The 16,712-nt window shown below is 41.7% G+C and overlaps 1 protein-coding gene across 7 annotated transcripts in view; it reads right to left on the bottom strand.

Moving 5' to 3' along the window:
• The window catches only part of PRDM10 (PR/SET domain 10), a 38,688-nt gene continuing 21,976 nt past the window's right edge, over positions 1-16,712 (bottom strand). For all 7 annotated transcript variants that reach the window (XM_031556861.1, XM_010723602.3, XM_010723600.3 and 4 more), the window contains 12 exons: positions 15,236-15,463; positions 11,284-11,631; positions 10,777-10,932; positions 9,613-9,792; positions 8,821-8,931; positions 7,552-7,752; positions 6,838-6,981; positions 5,577-5,747; positions 5,255-5,395; positions 4,286-4,454; positions 3,705-3,817; positions 1-3,249 (listed from right to left, as the gene is read on the bottom strand). In XM_031556861.1, the coding sequence (XP_031412721.1) occupies positions 3,013-3,249; positions 3,705-3,817; positions 4,286-4,454; positions 5,255-5,395; positions 5,577-5,747; positions 6,838-6,981; positions 7,552-7,752; positions 8,821-8,931; positions 9,613-9,792; positions 10,777-10,932; positions 11,284-11,631; positions 15,236-15,463 (2,199 nt within the window). In that variant the 3' untranslated portion in view covers positions 1-3,012. The remainder of the gene's footprint in view (positions 3,250-3,704; positions 3,818-4,285; positions 4,455-5,254; positions 5,396-5,576; positions 5,748-6,837; positions 6,982-7,551; positions 7,753-8,820; positions 8,932-9,612; positions 9,793-10,776; positions 10,933-11,283; positions 11,632-15,235; positions 15,464-16,712) is intronic.

The following is a 16,712-nucleotide window of genomic DNA, read 5'->3' as shown; positions in this document are numbered from 1 at the left end:
TATTTTTGGGGGGTAGTGGAGAACAAAAACAAAACCACAACAGAATCCGACCCGGAACACTACACAGAAAAGCATGAGCCCAAGCAGAGCCCACAGCAATTCCCATCTTTGAGCAGGTAGCAGTGCTGCAGAGTTAAGCTCCAGGAGGACATTGTTTTAGAAGACAGATCTCTGGGGTGGCTCTGGTTAAAAAACAACTATAAATGCTATGTCTTCTGCACTGCAGAAGTTGGAAAAAATCCATGCAAACTGTTGTCTTTGTCTTCTTTCCTTTTAATGGCAAGCCCTGCAGCACAACTGCTCTGCAGAGCTGTTCAGCTTTCCCCCCACGCTCTGGGAAGTCACTGTACTTAATTACTTTGGAATGAAAATTCACACTACTTGATTTCCAGACATGCTTCTCCCTCCACAAAGCATCAGTTTGACTGAGGACACGATGAATCACTTAATGCTGGTGTCAAGCTGATGATGGCTTGAGTACACTGCTATTGCTGTGGGACAGAGCGGAAATTTCAATAAAGCAGGTATGAGTTCAAAGATGCCATTTTACAACTGTTTTCTGGAACACTTTGCACTTTTCAGCTTTAAAAAACTGGTACAAGAGCAAGCATCCTCATTCTGTGACCTTTCCCAAAGTTGAATAAAGCAAAGTTGTTTTTTTTTTTTTTAATTTCACATTTGCAAAATCATTAAAGACAAAGTTTGATACCAAAGATTTCTGGCTTTAAGACTTTAAAAATGCTCCTGTAGAGCAGTATCCATTTGCAATTATTTAATTTCCAAGTCTTCTACTTTCCTACTGCCCATATCCCATGTTTGACTTGTGTTGTTCATACAGCAGACCCTTTCCTAAAAAAGGACACTGAGGCAAAGCCAATATGAAGAGCTCCTTTCTATTCTCCCATACAAACATTGCAATGGCCTGTTATTTAAAAAGTGCTCAGCAACATGATTTCAAATGAATCAAGGGGAATCACAGCTGCATGGCTGCACTGCTAAAGTAGATGAGCTCCCAAATCCACCGAACCAAGACTCATCACTGCACTTGACTAAATGGGAGCTCAGGTCTTCAACTACTTACCAATCTCATCAATGCCCCAATTATTAGTTAATGCCCCACTACTGCGGCTGCAGGAAGAGAAGTGAAATCCCAGGCACAAATTCATCTATACTTTAGCAAATCACTTCAAAGCTACCTTGAAACAGTTCTGGACTGGCCAGTATTTTAATCAGGATTTCTCATCATGCACAGTCACTATTTCCACACCATATTAATAGATGTGTTATTTATATTTACCAAGGGAATACATGCTACAAGGCTTTGCCAGCAAGTAACAAGACATCTGCTTTCCAAGTCTGAGTGTTCAGTTCTCTCATATCTAAGAGCTTTGCCTCTGTAAGGCCTGGCACCACAACCTGTATACATGTGTAACACTACTCACATGATTCAACTCCATCTCAATCTGCAGAAACAATTATACCACAGTTCCAGATTTGCACTCAATGCAGCGTAAGAGAAAATTAAAAAACTGAGATCCTCTTTTAGTTCTTCATAATGGCCTTTCTCAAGGGCCATTATGACAAAATTTCTCTGCTTTCAATTTCATAAATAAACTTATCCTGTTATGCACTGACATTCTGGGATGAGGTTTCAAGCAGAATGAATGAACATTTAGACATATACAGTACAGCCCATCAACAGTATATGGTGTTGTAATCGTACTCTTGCAAATACCAAAAAGCATTAAATAACCAACCAACGACCTGTGAAGGAGAATTATGTAAGAAAAAAATACACTGCCTTAAAAGAAAAAAGAAACAAACACCTTTCCCTCTCTCCTTGTCCCTAGACATAACATGAGTTCTGTACATAGACCAGGTCTAGCAAAGCAGGCAACTCTTGCAGATGGCTTTCTGTGTCCTGTAAATAGTGGTCCACTGGTATTTTTCTTGTGTTTCCTGAGTCCAAGGCTGGTCATTTTAAGAAACTGTCCAGAGGAATTAGTGTGTTGTTAACAAGGTATTTGGAAAACCAGCATAACCAACTCTTCATCCAGTCTTCAAGAGAAAGATACATCCAACTTTGAGGTGGCAACAGAGATGACTACCCTGCATTTTCAGAAGGTGTGCTTCTATAGCCATTTCTCCTGGCAGATCTATTGTTAGAGATCACAGCAGAAGCTGCTATGCAGGCTAAGGTAAACCTTTTTTGTTTATGGGCAAAAAGGTGTTTTCCCCTGCAAACTCTGGAGGGAAAAACAATAACAGTGGCTCCGTACTACTGTTACGTGCTGCTATTGTTTTATTCCGAACGTAAGGCTGCACTTCTCCTTTTTCTGGAACTGCTTGGTAAAGTAGGATAGGTGAGACAGCATGTAAACAGTTTGAAGGTTGGAAAAATAATAATTTAATGGACTGCTTCTGCACGTCGTCACAGCTTCATTACAATATCCATCCCCACACATAGGCAAAGAGTCACCGCTTCACTGCCGCTCTTTTTCTCCAAGAAGTCTGCTCTCAAGCTTATATTCCCTTTCACCTTGGCTGCTGAAACAAAGACAGAGAAAGCAGTTCTGCCATATTCCAGCAATTTACATGATGTCCTCTTGTTTAACAGCTCCTATTACAAATATACATACAACATAACCTGCCAATTAGCCTTCAGGTGGGCAAGCTACTCCCTTACAATTGAAATAGTAGATGGCTACCAGAGACACTTCTCAGAAGGAAAAAATTAGGGTCAGCAGACATGCCAAAAAAGTCCAGGGCAAGCAGAGGTTTCATTTCTCCTCTTGTCCTTTTTGTTAAAAGCTGCATAAAATGGCATCCCAGAAGGATTTTGAGGGTAATTCTTCATGGTCACTGAGGACTTAAACCCTCTTAAAGCACTAACAAGAGCTCCAGGATTTTAGCTGAAGTGAGCATATACTTTAAAACACATGAGCTCCAGGATACCCATATACTTGGGCTTTTAGAGGAGGTGAAAAATACAGGTGGCACCCCAATGCTTCTTCATTCGTGTTCTGCTGAGAAAGTTCTTGGTTTAGTGATGTGCACTTCACTGCCCCCGTTTCCATTGGTAGTTGTAGTGATTATGTACTGGGTTGTTTGCTGCTGATTACTTGTTTGAGATTCCAGCGTATCAGTGTGGGTTGGTGGCTGGGAAACACCAACCTGTACCTCACTGGAGAGTGAGGAATTCTGTTTGACATCCAGATCAGGTTGACCTTCAGATATCACATAGTGAGTCTGCAAGAACATCATAAAAAGTAAATCGTTTCATCTTCTACAGTTTCTGTTCTAATCATCTCTAACCTTCCTGCTGCTATGCTGAACGACATTTTGGCACAAATAAGGAATCCTGAAGTTGAAGATGTCCTGTTTTTAAATGTAGCTATCAGACCAGTGTAACAAAGCAGACTCTTGTTTTGAGGTATGTTGGACTACTTTGGTCCATTAACAAACAGTTAAACTATTTATACAGTTATACAGAAATTAAGATAGCAATTTATAACTATTCTGAAAGTTTCTTGCATTTCGTATATGTTGAGCTGAAGTTCTACTTATAGTGCCCAATGTCAGTGCAGTACAACTGCTGCAACTCCTTATGTGGGACTGCTTATTAGATAAGCATTCAGTTAACCTCGATAGGCTTTAAGCTTGACATTACTCTAGATTTTAAAAAGCCATTTTTTTTTCCTTACCTGAGTAACTGCTTTCACTTGCCCTGTGTTGACAGTGGTGACAGGTGTACCTACAGCAGTCTCTGTGATGACATATTGGCCTTGAGGGATGGTCATCATCTGAATCTCGGATGCTAAAAGATTGAAGCCAGAGAATTAAGGTCTGCAAACTCAAAGACTACCCTGAAAGATGATTACGTCTTGCATCAATAACAAGAGTAGCTATTGAGGATTTGGTGTTCCATGAATACAACTGACATCAGTTATCCTCCAAGAAATTATAAAATTACCATCCTAGCAGCAAGGATGTAAAAAAAAAAAAAATCATTTCACATCATCTCCACCTTCTTGATTTTATTCCAAGAATCCATTCAAGTTTGAACAATCCTTAGATTAAAGGAGCCCAGTTTGCCTGACCAGACCATGTACCAGGTAATTACAGACCTGGTAATTACAGTAATAAAAGCTAATACAGTCACTTTCATTTAAGGTAATACTTAAGATGGACAGGTTCTGAAAACATTCCATTTGTTGGCCAGTAAAACTAGAAAACAGTAGCCTCACATGCTAGCCAAACTCTTCTAGCTACTGCTGACACTTACAATAACTCCGAAATGAGTTCCACGTGCTGGGAAGATATGTGTGCTGGACTGAAGATCCTTGCTGCTGCTGGAGGGCTTGGTTTTGTGTAGATGCAGCTGTCTGCATCTGCGAGGGGCTGAGTTCCTGCTGCGATTGTTGTGAGGAGGGACTCAGAGGCTGACCCCCAACCTAGAAAAAAACAAAGCAAGCAGGCTAAGGATTGCACACCCCTACACATTATCAACATAGCCTCCTTTGTTAAGGGAGGAAAATTTATTAAGGGAGGAAAATTAAGGGAGAAAAATAGCATATTGAGCACAAGAAGTACAAAGCTTTCCTCCACCTCCCCCAGCTTACGTCTCTCCATGATTAATATGTAGAGACTAGTAAAGACAGACATGGCTTCCCAAAGTTTACACAGGGCCTGAGGAAATGGCACAGCTCAGAGAGGCTGACTGGGTATTAAGGAAAGGTTGTTCACTGAGATTGCAGTCTGGAACAGGCTCCCGATGGAAGAAATCACAGCACCAAGCCTACTCCATTTTAAAGAAACATTTGGACAACGCTGTCACACATAGTTGAAGTTTTAGGTAGTCCATGGGTTGGACTCATCGATCCTTGTAGGTTCCTTTCAACTCAAGATATTCTGATTCCAAGGTAAGAAGTCTGGCAGAGGTCTTAGACAAGAGGCTAATAATTATTCCAGAGCATGAAGAACTGACCTCCAAATATTTGAAGAACGCAAATTTTCATTTATATCTTTCAAGTGGTTGCCTCTATTTAATCAGGAATAGCTGTGAACTCACCCATTTCTGCCCATCTATTTCTACCTTCTGTATATTCTGAAAACACAACTAAGCCCTAAAGATTATGATGATCTCAAAGATGTTTATGTGGCAATTCTTCCATGTGTGGTCCTTTAACTGATGTACAAAATGATTACTGTGATTCAGGATAATATGTCTTCTGTGCAGAGAAGAGTGAAATACCTGTGATGATGACTGAGCTGTGGGTGATGGCTCTGCGACCTGGATGTGCTGCACCTGGATGGCATGCTGGGTATATGTCTGGGGGTCATGAAGCTGTCCAACGTCCACTGTGGAGTGCTGAGACTGGTGAGGTGAGGTAGCCTAGAAAGAAAACCAAAAGCACAAATATATATTTCAAGTTCTCTGCAGAAGCAGCCAAGAACTTTTCTCGCTTTATTTTTAACTGTTCCCTAACAAATCTCCCAGTACTGCAGCCCCAAGGAAGCACGGGCTTTCTATGAGAGGTCAAAAAGCATACAAAGTCTCCCAGCAGATTACACACCTGGGCCACTTGAACAACCTGCAGTTGAATGTGCTGAGGCTGCTGCAAGCCAGTTGTGGACTGAGACACAGGGATGTACTGGATTCGCTGGTAATCGCCCTGGGGAGTCCGATAGTCTGTTGTGAGGGTCTGGGACAGCTCTGTCATTGCTTGTGTCAGTAAGTCTGTTGTCTGGACAGGTAGAGAGAGAGAGAGAGACAAAATATCATCCATATTGCCTACAGGACTGAATACCTTTGTAGGGCTGTAGTTCTTTCACTGCACTGAACCTAACACCTACACCACTGAGCCTAGCCATTTCTTTACAAGAGCTGAATGCATACTCAGCTAGGCTGATGGGGTCACAAGCTGTCACCAAGGATCATCCACTGTCTAAATGTGAGTCAGAATCACTCAGAGCAAACTTCACATACAATAATTTAAAACAAGAAAGATTATGATCTTCTGACTTAATACTTTTTTTGTCTGGGAACTTTGTCTACTTTTTCCTAAGTGCAGGATTTCTGCTAGTAAATAGAGCACTGTTTTCTTAAATATACTCCATCTTTCCTCCTCATCTGCCAGAATGAGAACTTTTCTTGACAAGTGCATTTCTGAAATGCATTAGAAAGTGTAATGAGTGAACCTCCCTATTTCCAGGCAAAACAGTCGCTTATCCAGTTTCAAATAAAAGTTATAAAATGTTACTGATGGAAGGTTTTTAAAAGCTTAGCAGCACCTCAGCATCACCAAAGGACAGAAGACTGATTTTCTAGCCTCAGCTTTCACTTCTGTAGCAGCTAATGCTTTAACACTGGAGAGATCAACCACCAGAGGCTGATAACCACTCAGTACTGCACTGTCTAAAGGATTTCAGAAAAATCTTGATTCCTCTGAATGGAGTCCTCTGTCTGTTGTTGTTAAACATATCCTTACAATCCTCAGCAACTCAGGTGAACAGAGTGTGAAAAATCCATGAGACATGGATTCCTGAATAAATCAGGCATCTTTGCAAGTATTATGTAGAGTCAATAGCACATGTCTGAAGGAAATGGAATAGAGGAAGAGGTAAATCCTTACAGCTCCAGGAAGAAATACACAATTCCTGGTCAAACAAAAATACAGCACGGATTCAAGAACAGAAATGACCTCTAGTAATGTCCTAACACATGCTTTAAAGTGATGTCTGCCAGAAATACTAAGAACACTAAGATTGCTACCAGAGGGCTTCTATCCTGTTTGTTTCCCTCCAGTGATCTGATTTAATGTCTTGAATCCTTACCACAACAGTCTCTCCAGTAGTGCTGTCAGTGGTGAGGACTGCAGGAGTGGAACTGATGACAGCTGTCGCCAGTGGGGCATGTATAGTGTTAGGGAGCTGAGCAAACTCCGGGTGCTTCTTGCGAATGTGTTGTACCATCTTTGTCTACAGAGAGATGCAAAAGAGCATTAGAAAAATAGCCAGCAACTGAGGCTTAAGGTCAGCTGAAATCTAATACATGTGGACTGCAGCTTATAGGTTTCTCTCAGTATGACAGCATTAGGATTAGTACCATGGGATTTTCTGGTCAGCAAGCAGGGAAATAAGATCACAAAGTTTCTTCTGATTAGAGCCACCTGATACAAAACATTGTCTCAAACATCAGAATCCATAAGCTTTCTACCTCAGTGCAGCTAAACATTTGGGGGACCTTCTCCACCAAAGGCCACCTTTTCTTTGAATTTTGTTTCCCTATCCCTCTTCCCTTGCAAGTAAACAAGCTACCAGTTTCCAAACTTCTGTTTGTAACCACACTCTGATAACACATTCATTTCTTCTTTCAAGCTCATCCCCTCATTTTGCCATACAACTAGCAGGCTGCACCTATCCTGTCAGCATGCAGCATGAAACTAGCACTCTGGCTCAGAATAAAAGAGCTCTACATGCAAAAGCCACAGTGAAAGAGCATCACTATGAAAAGAAGCTGTCCTTTGAGGCTATGAAATGCCCACATACCTTACTGCTGTACTGTTTGGAACAATGAGGACAGCAGACTGGAGGGGTGGCTATAGTGCCTGTCAGCTGGGTGTGGGTGCTCAGCATGGGATCTGGCTCTCCTGGGCCTGCAGGGCGCAGTTTCCGGATGCTTGGAGGTAGCTCAGCACCAGGATGGTTCTTCAGGATATGTGCTTTGCGTTTGCTGGCACTCTTGTACACCTGAAGGGTAATGAGTAGAGTCACAGCATTTTAATTTCAAACGGAAGCACAGAAAACTGCTATCACTTCTCTTCACCTGGAACGTCTGTATGTTGTTTTAGACAAAGTATTTAGCTATAACTGTTAACAAGGACAACATAATGAATAGAGAGAGATGCACACTCTAGTGTTTAATCAGTCTGCAAGAGTAACTATTGTCTAGAATACAGAAGCTATTTGAGAACACGCTCAGTGTAAAACAAAGCATCAAATCAGGATGAGAAATGAAGAGGAAAACCTTCTTTGACTTGTACTTTAAGAACATCAAGAAAGCCAACAATCACCAAACTTTTACATGGTCCAGTGTTAATTTATCGTGAAGGTTGATGTCTCCATTCTTGCATGAAGCATCAAACAGCTTTAATAGCCTTAACTAACCACGGTCATTTTTTAATCCTAACTTCTGAGGCATAAACAAATATGGTATAGTATTATTTAAACACTATCATTTTTCCCCCTTTAAACAAAGGGAAAGAGACATTGCTAAAGCACGTACCAAGGGTAAGAACAGTCAGTCAAAAATGCATTTTCTGGTAAATAATGGCCCACATACATAAGAAGCAAAAGGCCAGAGAGCAAGGACAGGAACTCAAGTGCAGAAGAAGCTTCAGGCTCTACTGAACACTGGGAATTACTGACATGTGACCAAGCAGCTTAAAATAAAAGGGAGATTGGGACCAACTTTTAGAAGCAATAGAAAAACCAGAAGAAATTCTGAAATTAGAGCTAAGTAGGATACTTAGTCCTGTATTACAAAGAGTGATAGAGGACTCTGGGTGGGTCGCTGCATGCTGAATCTTTTAAATCTTACCAACTCCAAACACAGCAAAAAATAACAACTGCAATTTTCAGCTAGCATTCAGACTCCCTGGCCTAAACTCATTTCATCTCCATTTCTTTTGGTCAGTGCTTGCTGGCAAGCCCCTCAGAAACACTGCAAGCCCTGCCAGATGTTTTTGTGCAGAGACAAATTGCTTGTACACAAGCCCAGGACTGAGCTATGTTCTGAGGGCTCTTTTCCTTACCTACCTTATCACAGTACTGACAGAAATAATCTCTGTTGGGTTTGATGATGGGCAACGTGAGCTCTGGCACCTCTTCTATTTTCATGTCTGGGTGTCTCTTTGATAAATGATTCACCTAAGGAGAAAGAAACAGAAGAACAAGAGAGCGCATTACAACTGGAAGCTAAGCAATTGCTTTTTGTCCTAGACGTGTTAAGTGCCAAACCAAAACTGTGGTATTAGCCAGCAGCACCAGAAGCATTTACTACTGCAAGGGCTACTGTGCATTCAGTCAGTTGGCAAGGTAAACACATGGCCTTGCTGTACTCATTCATAGTTTCCCTCATCAAAATACAATGGAAAGGGTTAAAATAACTTGTCAGAAGTCTTGGGTAGCTGAGAACAAGTTGATATAAAGGATCTCTGCTAGGAGAGATCACAACCTCAAAACATGAAAGAAGAAGCCTTATTTGCTAGCATCCTTCCACAGGGGCAGTCACAGTGCTTGGCCAGCAGAGGCCCCTCCCGAGGAGCAAGAAAGAAACATGAAAGCATCATAAAAGCTGAACAATCACTAAGGCTCAACCAACGCTGCACAGCACTGAGATGCTGGGGACAAGCAGACAGGCAATGAAATACATAAAATCACACACCTGCCGAATAGAGAAGATGTACAGGTTTAAAGATGCCTAGCTTCAAATCAACAGTAAGATTATGCTGGTTTCACAGCATCGCTGTGTTCTAGCGATGGGAATTCTACCTTTATTCCTTAACTATTAAGATGTGAGAAGTGGAGCTGGATCACGTGGATGCTCACCAACATCCCCCTGCGGCGGAAGCCCATCATGCACAGCCGGCACTTGAACATGAAGCTCTCGTAGTCAGTGGAAGCGATCCGAGGCTTGAAAGTTTTGGAGCGGCTGATTCGATCAGCTTTCTTGGCCTCCCTCTCTGGGTTGTGCATCCTCTGCATGTGCTCTCGCAATTTGTCCTTCCTCTACAGCAACAGCAATCAGGCAATGATAGTAATAATAGCAATAACAACATCACTAGTGCTTACTGCCACACTATTTGCTACAGATAGGAACCACAATGTAAGTTGTTCAGACACCTCTTTGGCTTTTCCTCTTCACTACTGCTGTGAAATAGAGATGCATGCTCAGCACTGGACAAGCACAGAAAGAACTTTGAGCTTAGGCTGATGGTTACTCAGCCACAAAAGGCAAAGTCAAACTAATGCTAAGTTAGTGGCTTCAATAGAAGTGAACCCCTCCAACCTGGTTTTTTTCTGAATTCATCTACAACTGACTCTACGTGACTAGAAGATTCTTAATGTTCTCCAGCAATGCTGACTTCAAGCCCCAGAGTGGTACTGAGCCTGTCCCAATGTCATTCAGCCCCTTTGGGCACACGTTGTTCAGAATGTGCTTCTTCTCACCCAGAACTGCTTTCCAACCCCCCCCCAGCATCTCATGGGAAACTAGACTGCAGCCATCACCCTTTGCCTGGCTCCGTCTGCTCCACTTATTCTGAAGTAATCTGCAAAGACATCTGGATGCCATGATGTGCTGACAAGATGCATTCCATGGACATGCACACCTCAGCCAGAAATATTACCAATCCATTGGTGTATCAGAAAGATTTTCCTAACTAAATTGCCAGAAGCTACACAACACGAGCACTTAGCAACTGAGCCGTTTAACGAAACATTTCTTGATGAGCAGATGAAACTTTCTTAGATATTAACTTATTAGAAACAAGATGTGAAACATGAAGCACCTTATTAAGCAGAGTTTGCTAGGTTGGATCTTGGCCTCTTTTCTAGCAGAAACAAATGCTGTAACTCTCACACTACACAAAGCAGTGCTTACATCCATTCCTTCCTCCTCAGAGCACGACCTTAATCTGCTTGAAGGGAGGTAAAGAACACTGACTTCCACTTGTATCAGGAGTGATCCAGTGAGGAATCATCTCATCTCACCTTGAACTGCTTGCCACACGTGGAGCACAGGAAGTCTTTGCGGTCCGAGTGCCGCAACATGTGGAGCCGCAGCTTGTCAGGGCGGCAGAAAGCCTTGTCACACTCTGTGCACTGATAAATCTTTTCTGAATGGAAACTGCGGACGTGTTTCTTGACCTAGAATTGCAGATCACAGAACAGTGGAATTTATTATTAAAAAAAAAAATAGTGTGGTAAAACAGTCTCAAATTCTTAGCAAAAAAAAAGTTCTCATCTATCTGGCTTAAAAATAAGTTCATCTTAACAGCTGATATCTTGCTGACACTTTCTATAACAGCAATTGCTTTCGCCTACTTTGAGACTAGCCTTCACTGCTTAAAGAATTCCATGTTTTGAGCTTTTTCTTTCAAAAAAATATTAACGAGGGTTCACATTTGAAATCCAAGCACCAGAAAAAAGAAAAAAGAAGAAAAACAGCACGTGCAAGAGATTTGGCAGGTGGGGCTTTAAATCAGTACAACATCTCACCTGGATGAAGTCTGGAAAGCGCTTTTTGCAGGTAGGACAGGTGAAATAGCCATCAATGATATGAATGGCCACGTGATCTTTGAGTAAATCCAAACGGTCAAAGGACTCGGGACAGAAAATGCAGGAATATGTTTTCTGGTCCATGTGGAACTTCATGTGGCTCTCGAGAGAACCACTGTTGATAAAGCCCTTGTTGCAAATGTCACAAGTCAGAGGGCAGTTCCCTTCCCGGCCGTGGAACCTCAGATGCTGATCCAGTTTGTCCTTTTCCCGGAACGCCTTCCCACACTGGAGGCATTTGAATGGGCGGAAGGATTTCCTTATGAACAGGTGCTGAAGAGCTGCATTCTGAAAGAAACAGAGTCCATTAGCTTTTGCTGGATACTGACTTCACAGACCAACGTTTCCGAGATCAAAAAACAACAGATCAGTGAACCTGAACTTCAAAAGGCGCTCTGGTCACACAGACAGTCTGCATTTTACAGAAGTGGATGCTGTGATGGATAGAAGGGAAATACCTGCAATTACACACTGAGTTAAGGAAGCAGAATGGAGAAGTTCCCCCTCCTGTCCACATTTCCATCTTTAGCATGGCATTCTTCTGTAAAATAGAGCTAAATCCCCCTCCAAAGAAGAGACCTGGGTACAAGAAGAGAGCTGTAGTTCCAATTTATGTTTCAGGACTGGGCCATGCAGTCAGCCCCACGTGTCTATCCCTCCCTCTGTCATGCAGGAGCAGGGCTGATGCAACTCCACTGCCCAGTACAAAAATCCACTTCTGTGAAGATCAGAGGTGTGCAGCAGTGGTTTAGCATTGCCTGGAAAAATGCATTCCACCATAAGTTTTAAGAGATGCTGGCCCTTTTTTACTATTATTAAGAAGAACAGAATTTCAAAATACTACAGCAGGGGCAGAATGGCAGTTTTATAAGCATAGGTAAGAACTTGAGAGCAATTTGTTCATCTTTGCCATTTAGCATATATCACACCTAAGAGCCTAAAAGTGAAGAAGCTAAAAACCCATGATGGTGCTAAATCAAAAGAAACTCACTCAAATTCTGTTGTCTGCTCCAAGGGAAGCAGACTATACACAGTCAAACCTGAAAACTGCTTTTCTTGGTATTGAAAGAAACTAGGAACACTGAACTGAGCAAGAGTTGCACAAATTTTTATTTTTAAGATTTAATATCCTAAGTTGCTCTTCTTTCCCTTCACTTTCCCATATAATTTTGCCTTAACTACAAGGATGTGCTAACAAGTCAAACAGCTAAAGACATGTGCTACAAGTTCTCAACTCCACTGCTAACATACGTTGCTATCTGTACCTCAAACAATCTGACTACTAAGACAGCAGGCCAGGCTACTTCCACATCTTCTAAGTCAGCACAGTCCTGGGAGCAGTAAAGTATGGAAATCACTACAAAAATGTCAGTTGTTACTCAGGTAACTCTTCATTCTGGATGCCAGTTGCTTAAAGGACAACTGTAACCACGTAACTGTAACTGATGAGGTGGGGATCAATCAAGAGACACTAAACAGAAGCTGGACAAAACAACATAGAATGCAATGTTGTTATGTACCATCTCATTAGATACGGAAAAAACGCAAAAAAAAAATAAACCTACCTGCAGCTCCAGCTGAGCAGGCAGCATTAAGGAAGAGAAAAATACTTATGTTATGCAATGGATTTGAAAACAGAAGTCATGACTTCTGTATTCACGCTTTCTGTGGGCCTCAGTGAGGGCCAGCACTTCAGACTGCTTTTTTCCCCCTTTACTTAAACAAAACTCCACTGAGTTTTTTGCCTTAAGAACCACTGAATAGATCTTCAATGTTTAACTTGTAAACAACAACTGCCCAGGAGGATTTAAAGGACCGAAATAAAAAGCACAGATAACCTTGAAAGTATTTTGTGACTTCTCGTTTTCTTAGATTCAGAGTTAATAATGATGTAATGTAACTGGAGCCACAGAGAGAATGAAATACCTCTGGCAAAAGGGAATAATTAGGGCAGAATGACAACCAGGCAAGGATTGATAGGGTGGAAAGTCGAGGAATAGTGACATTTTGAGCCTCATCTTATTGTCTGTACTCATCATTACAGAACTTATCACCTTCCTTCTTTCAGCACAGAGGAAATGACTGTGCTTTCCAAATCATATCCCTGTCATGCCACTTGCTTCCTCTGAGTAAACAGTTACCCCACACGAAGGGCATGTTAGGATCAGGTCTGTACATGAAAAAAGGCCATCTGGAAATGCACTGATGTGTTCCTGAGATCAGTCCATAATCACTCTGGACAATGGAACTAAATTGAAATTAATAAAAAATTCCTTTTAGCTGAAGACAACACTGTACTTCTATTTTATTAAAAGAGTATATCCCTTTAATAGTAACTAACAGACTTCCATATTAAAAGTCAAACTCCACAGGCTTCAAAGCAGAGGATGAAAAATGAACTAATTCCATCAGGACTTGAACCTGGGGCACCAGAGTTCAATACCACAGCTGGAATGAAAATACATGCAGAGCATCCCTGCCTTAAACCTTAAAAAAAGCTGAAGTGAGTCACAAGAGATTGTTGGCTTTGAAAATGCAATCTTATGTGAGTAATAAGGAAGAACTAAAGCTGTATAGGTTTCCAGATGGTAATCAATCTATTCTTTGGAAATGAATTACATACTGTACAGGGTATTAAAGCTCAATACAGTTCTTCAGTTGTTAAAAGGTAATGGCAGCTAGTTTTCTGTTGTCTCAAACTCTCATTGCTCAGCCTGATGCAAAGAGGAAAAGTGCTACACAACCATCAGCGTGCCATTCTGCCAATGCCCCTCTCCTGAAACATCACCAGGACTCTGCTAAGCACAAGCTGTTTAATTTATAGGTTTGGTGCTACAAACACATCACTGAGGATTAAACCACCACTGCACACCTCTTTTTGTGATCCGCTTGTGATAAATGCTCAGAGAACAAACACCAAGCAGCAAGACATAGGTACCTTCAGAATTTCTTTCCCTTTCCTCCTGCATTTACTGTCTAATAAAATCTTAAATTAACATCACAGCCAAACTCCTCCTTCAAGATATGCTGCTGTATTTACGAGGTAACACCATCACTGTTTGCATACATATCAGTGTAAACTGAGACACAAATCTGGCTCAACATCTTTCTATACTGAACTCTTACTCAACTCTTTCCTAATCTTTTCATCCCCTAAGAACTATGTCTTACCAAATTGCAGCTGTTCCTTTCTGTAATCAAAATTTTACACATGGAAGAGAAAGATTTTTTGGCTAAATAAACCAATCTCACAGTTACACGGCTTGAAGGATTATTTGCTTGAATCATTTCCCTCCCACACACAATAGAGGAAAAAAAACAGCTCACTCAGCTGACAAAGCTCAGGTTCAAAGCATTTGTTGTTGGTATACAAAGCTCTTAGCACAGGTTTTAATCTCACAAAGACAGACAGGTTTTCTACCCCAAGAAAGGATTTTATCACTATCATCAGCTAAGCAGATCTGAACTGAGGTTGTGATTTCTCTTTAGCAACTATTTGCAAAGCAAGAGCTCTGAGAGGCACAGATGGTGCTGTGAATAAGCCAGTCTGTGCCACAGCACCATGATCCAGCCGGCTGTTGGAAGCACTCCTGCTTGCCAGCTTGGATGGACTGTGCTTCTGTGAAAGAATTACTGTGCTGGAATTGAATCAGCTCCAATTGGTGACCAGTTCTCAATAGCATCTCATGAGACACTCGTTCTTTACATGAGATTTGTCTTCTTCTCAGAAGGAAAATTTGCTAGGAATGAGATGCTTTAATCAGGACTTGGAAATGGATACTGCAGTGGGAGAAAGGGATCAGTTGTTCCTTTCAGGCAGGTCCAGCATTCTCTGGGTTACAGCAAATGGAGAGGGTGAGAGAAAACATGAGCCACCATTGTCTTTGCTTACCCTGATACGCTTTGCTCGCCTCATGTCATCTGCTGTCATGGTGCTCTGTGTAGGCACTGCACTCTCATCGTGCTGGGGCTGGATCTGTAGCGGGTGGTTTTCTGACTGCTGTTCCAGTGTCGACTGTGTCTCTGATGGCACTGGAGTCTGTTCCTGCTGCTCCAGCCCATTCAGTGTTGCTTGTCTGGCCTCATCAAACTGCCCCTTGCTGGAAAAATGCAGCAAGTCCTGAAATCGCAAACCATACAGCCAGTGATTATTCCCCCCACCCACTGAAAAATGCTTTGATATTACTCAGCAGACAACCAGACTTCTACATATTTCACTGTAAGCTATAAACAAAAGTGTCTACACTGCTCTATTCCAATATGTTTCAGTGATAATCTCAGCAGTTCTCCACCTACAGCAGCCAATGTTCAGAGCACTGAGGAAGAAGTACTGCAAGAACATAACACTTTTTGCCATAACATAATCCACATCAGATTGGACACAGATGATCAAAATAACCCAGCTGTTAACAGCCAAACAAACTTCTGCACTATTGACCTCATCACTGCTTAAACCAAAGATGACCTGTAAGAAACTTTAAGACCAAAGTGAGTAGCACGGATTGGACCTCCAGGAAAAGCAAGGAATTTCTGTCTCATTGAAACTGTTGTCACCCCAAAACATTATCAGGCATTGATATGCAGGGTCTCCCCTTTCTAGCAAACTAGCTGGAATGATGAACTGAAGAGTGATAAATGAGATCATTACACTGTGCACAGTGTGTTTCACTATCCAGTTTCCAAGTTCTGCATACTCTCACCTACCCAGCTGCATATATTACTTATATTTATCACACAAAGATACTCTCTTCCATTTTAGCATTACTATAAAAGAAAAGGATGTTTGGAACAGGAAGTACATGCTACAATCTACGTTTGCTTTCCTCAAAAAGCCCAATAACTCCTTTTGGATAGAAACCTCCAGTATGAGGAGAATAAAAACCCATAGATCCTTACATGTGATCACTTACAATGCAACTAAGGAACTTAAAAGCTCAAATTATGAAGCAAAACATCAAGAGTGCAACAGCTCAGGGCTGGTACTGTTCAAACACAAATGGAGGCGTGGGAGAAAAAAAAAAAAACAGCAAGATGCAAAGGAGTGCAGCTGTTATAAATCATTAGTGCTTACCAGACAGGGAGATTTAGTAGAACAGTATACTATCCAAAGGTCCCACCCTAGCCTAGGTGGCAAATTTTCACACATGCTGACACAGAACCGTGGTCATGACACCTCAAGCCTCAAGTTCTCAGGCAGACGAACTTGTGCCTAGTCATTAGGAAGGTGGGCAGACATCCAAAGACCTGGGATACTTCCCTGCTTGACTTTACAGACACATGTGAACTAGATCTGGGCCATATTCCCAAGCTGGGAGGATGTGAGCCACCACCAGTCCAGAGCCACTCAAACAAATTAGCACAGGATTGTG

The sequence above is a fragment of the Meleagris gallopavo genome, chromosome 26 (assembly GCF_000146605.3).
Source record: "Meleagris gallopavo isolate NT-WF06-2002-E0010 breed Aviagen turkey brand Nicholas breeding stock chromosome 26, Turkey_5.1, whole genome shotgun sequence".
NCBI lineage: Eukaryota > Metazoa > Chordata > Aves > Galliformes > Phasianidae > Meleagris > Meleagris gallopavo.
Note: the sequence above shows the minus strand (reverse complement) of the source record. Positions and strands in the feature narration are given on the sequence as shown.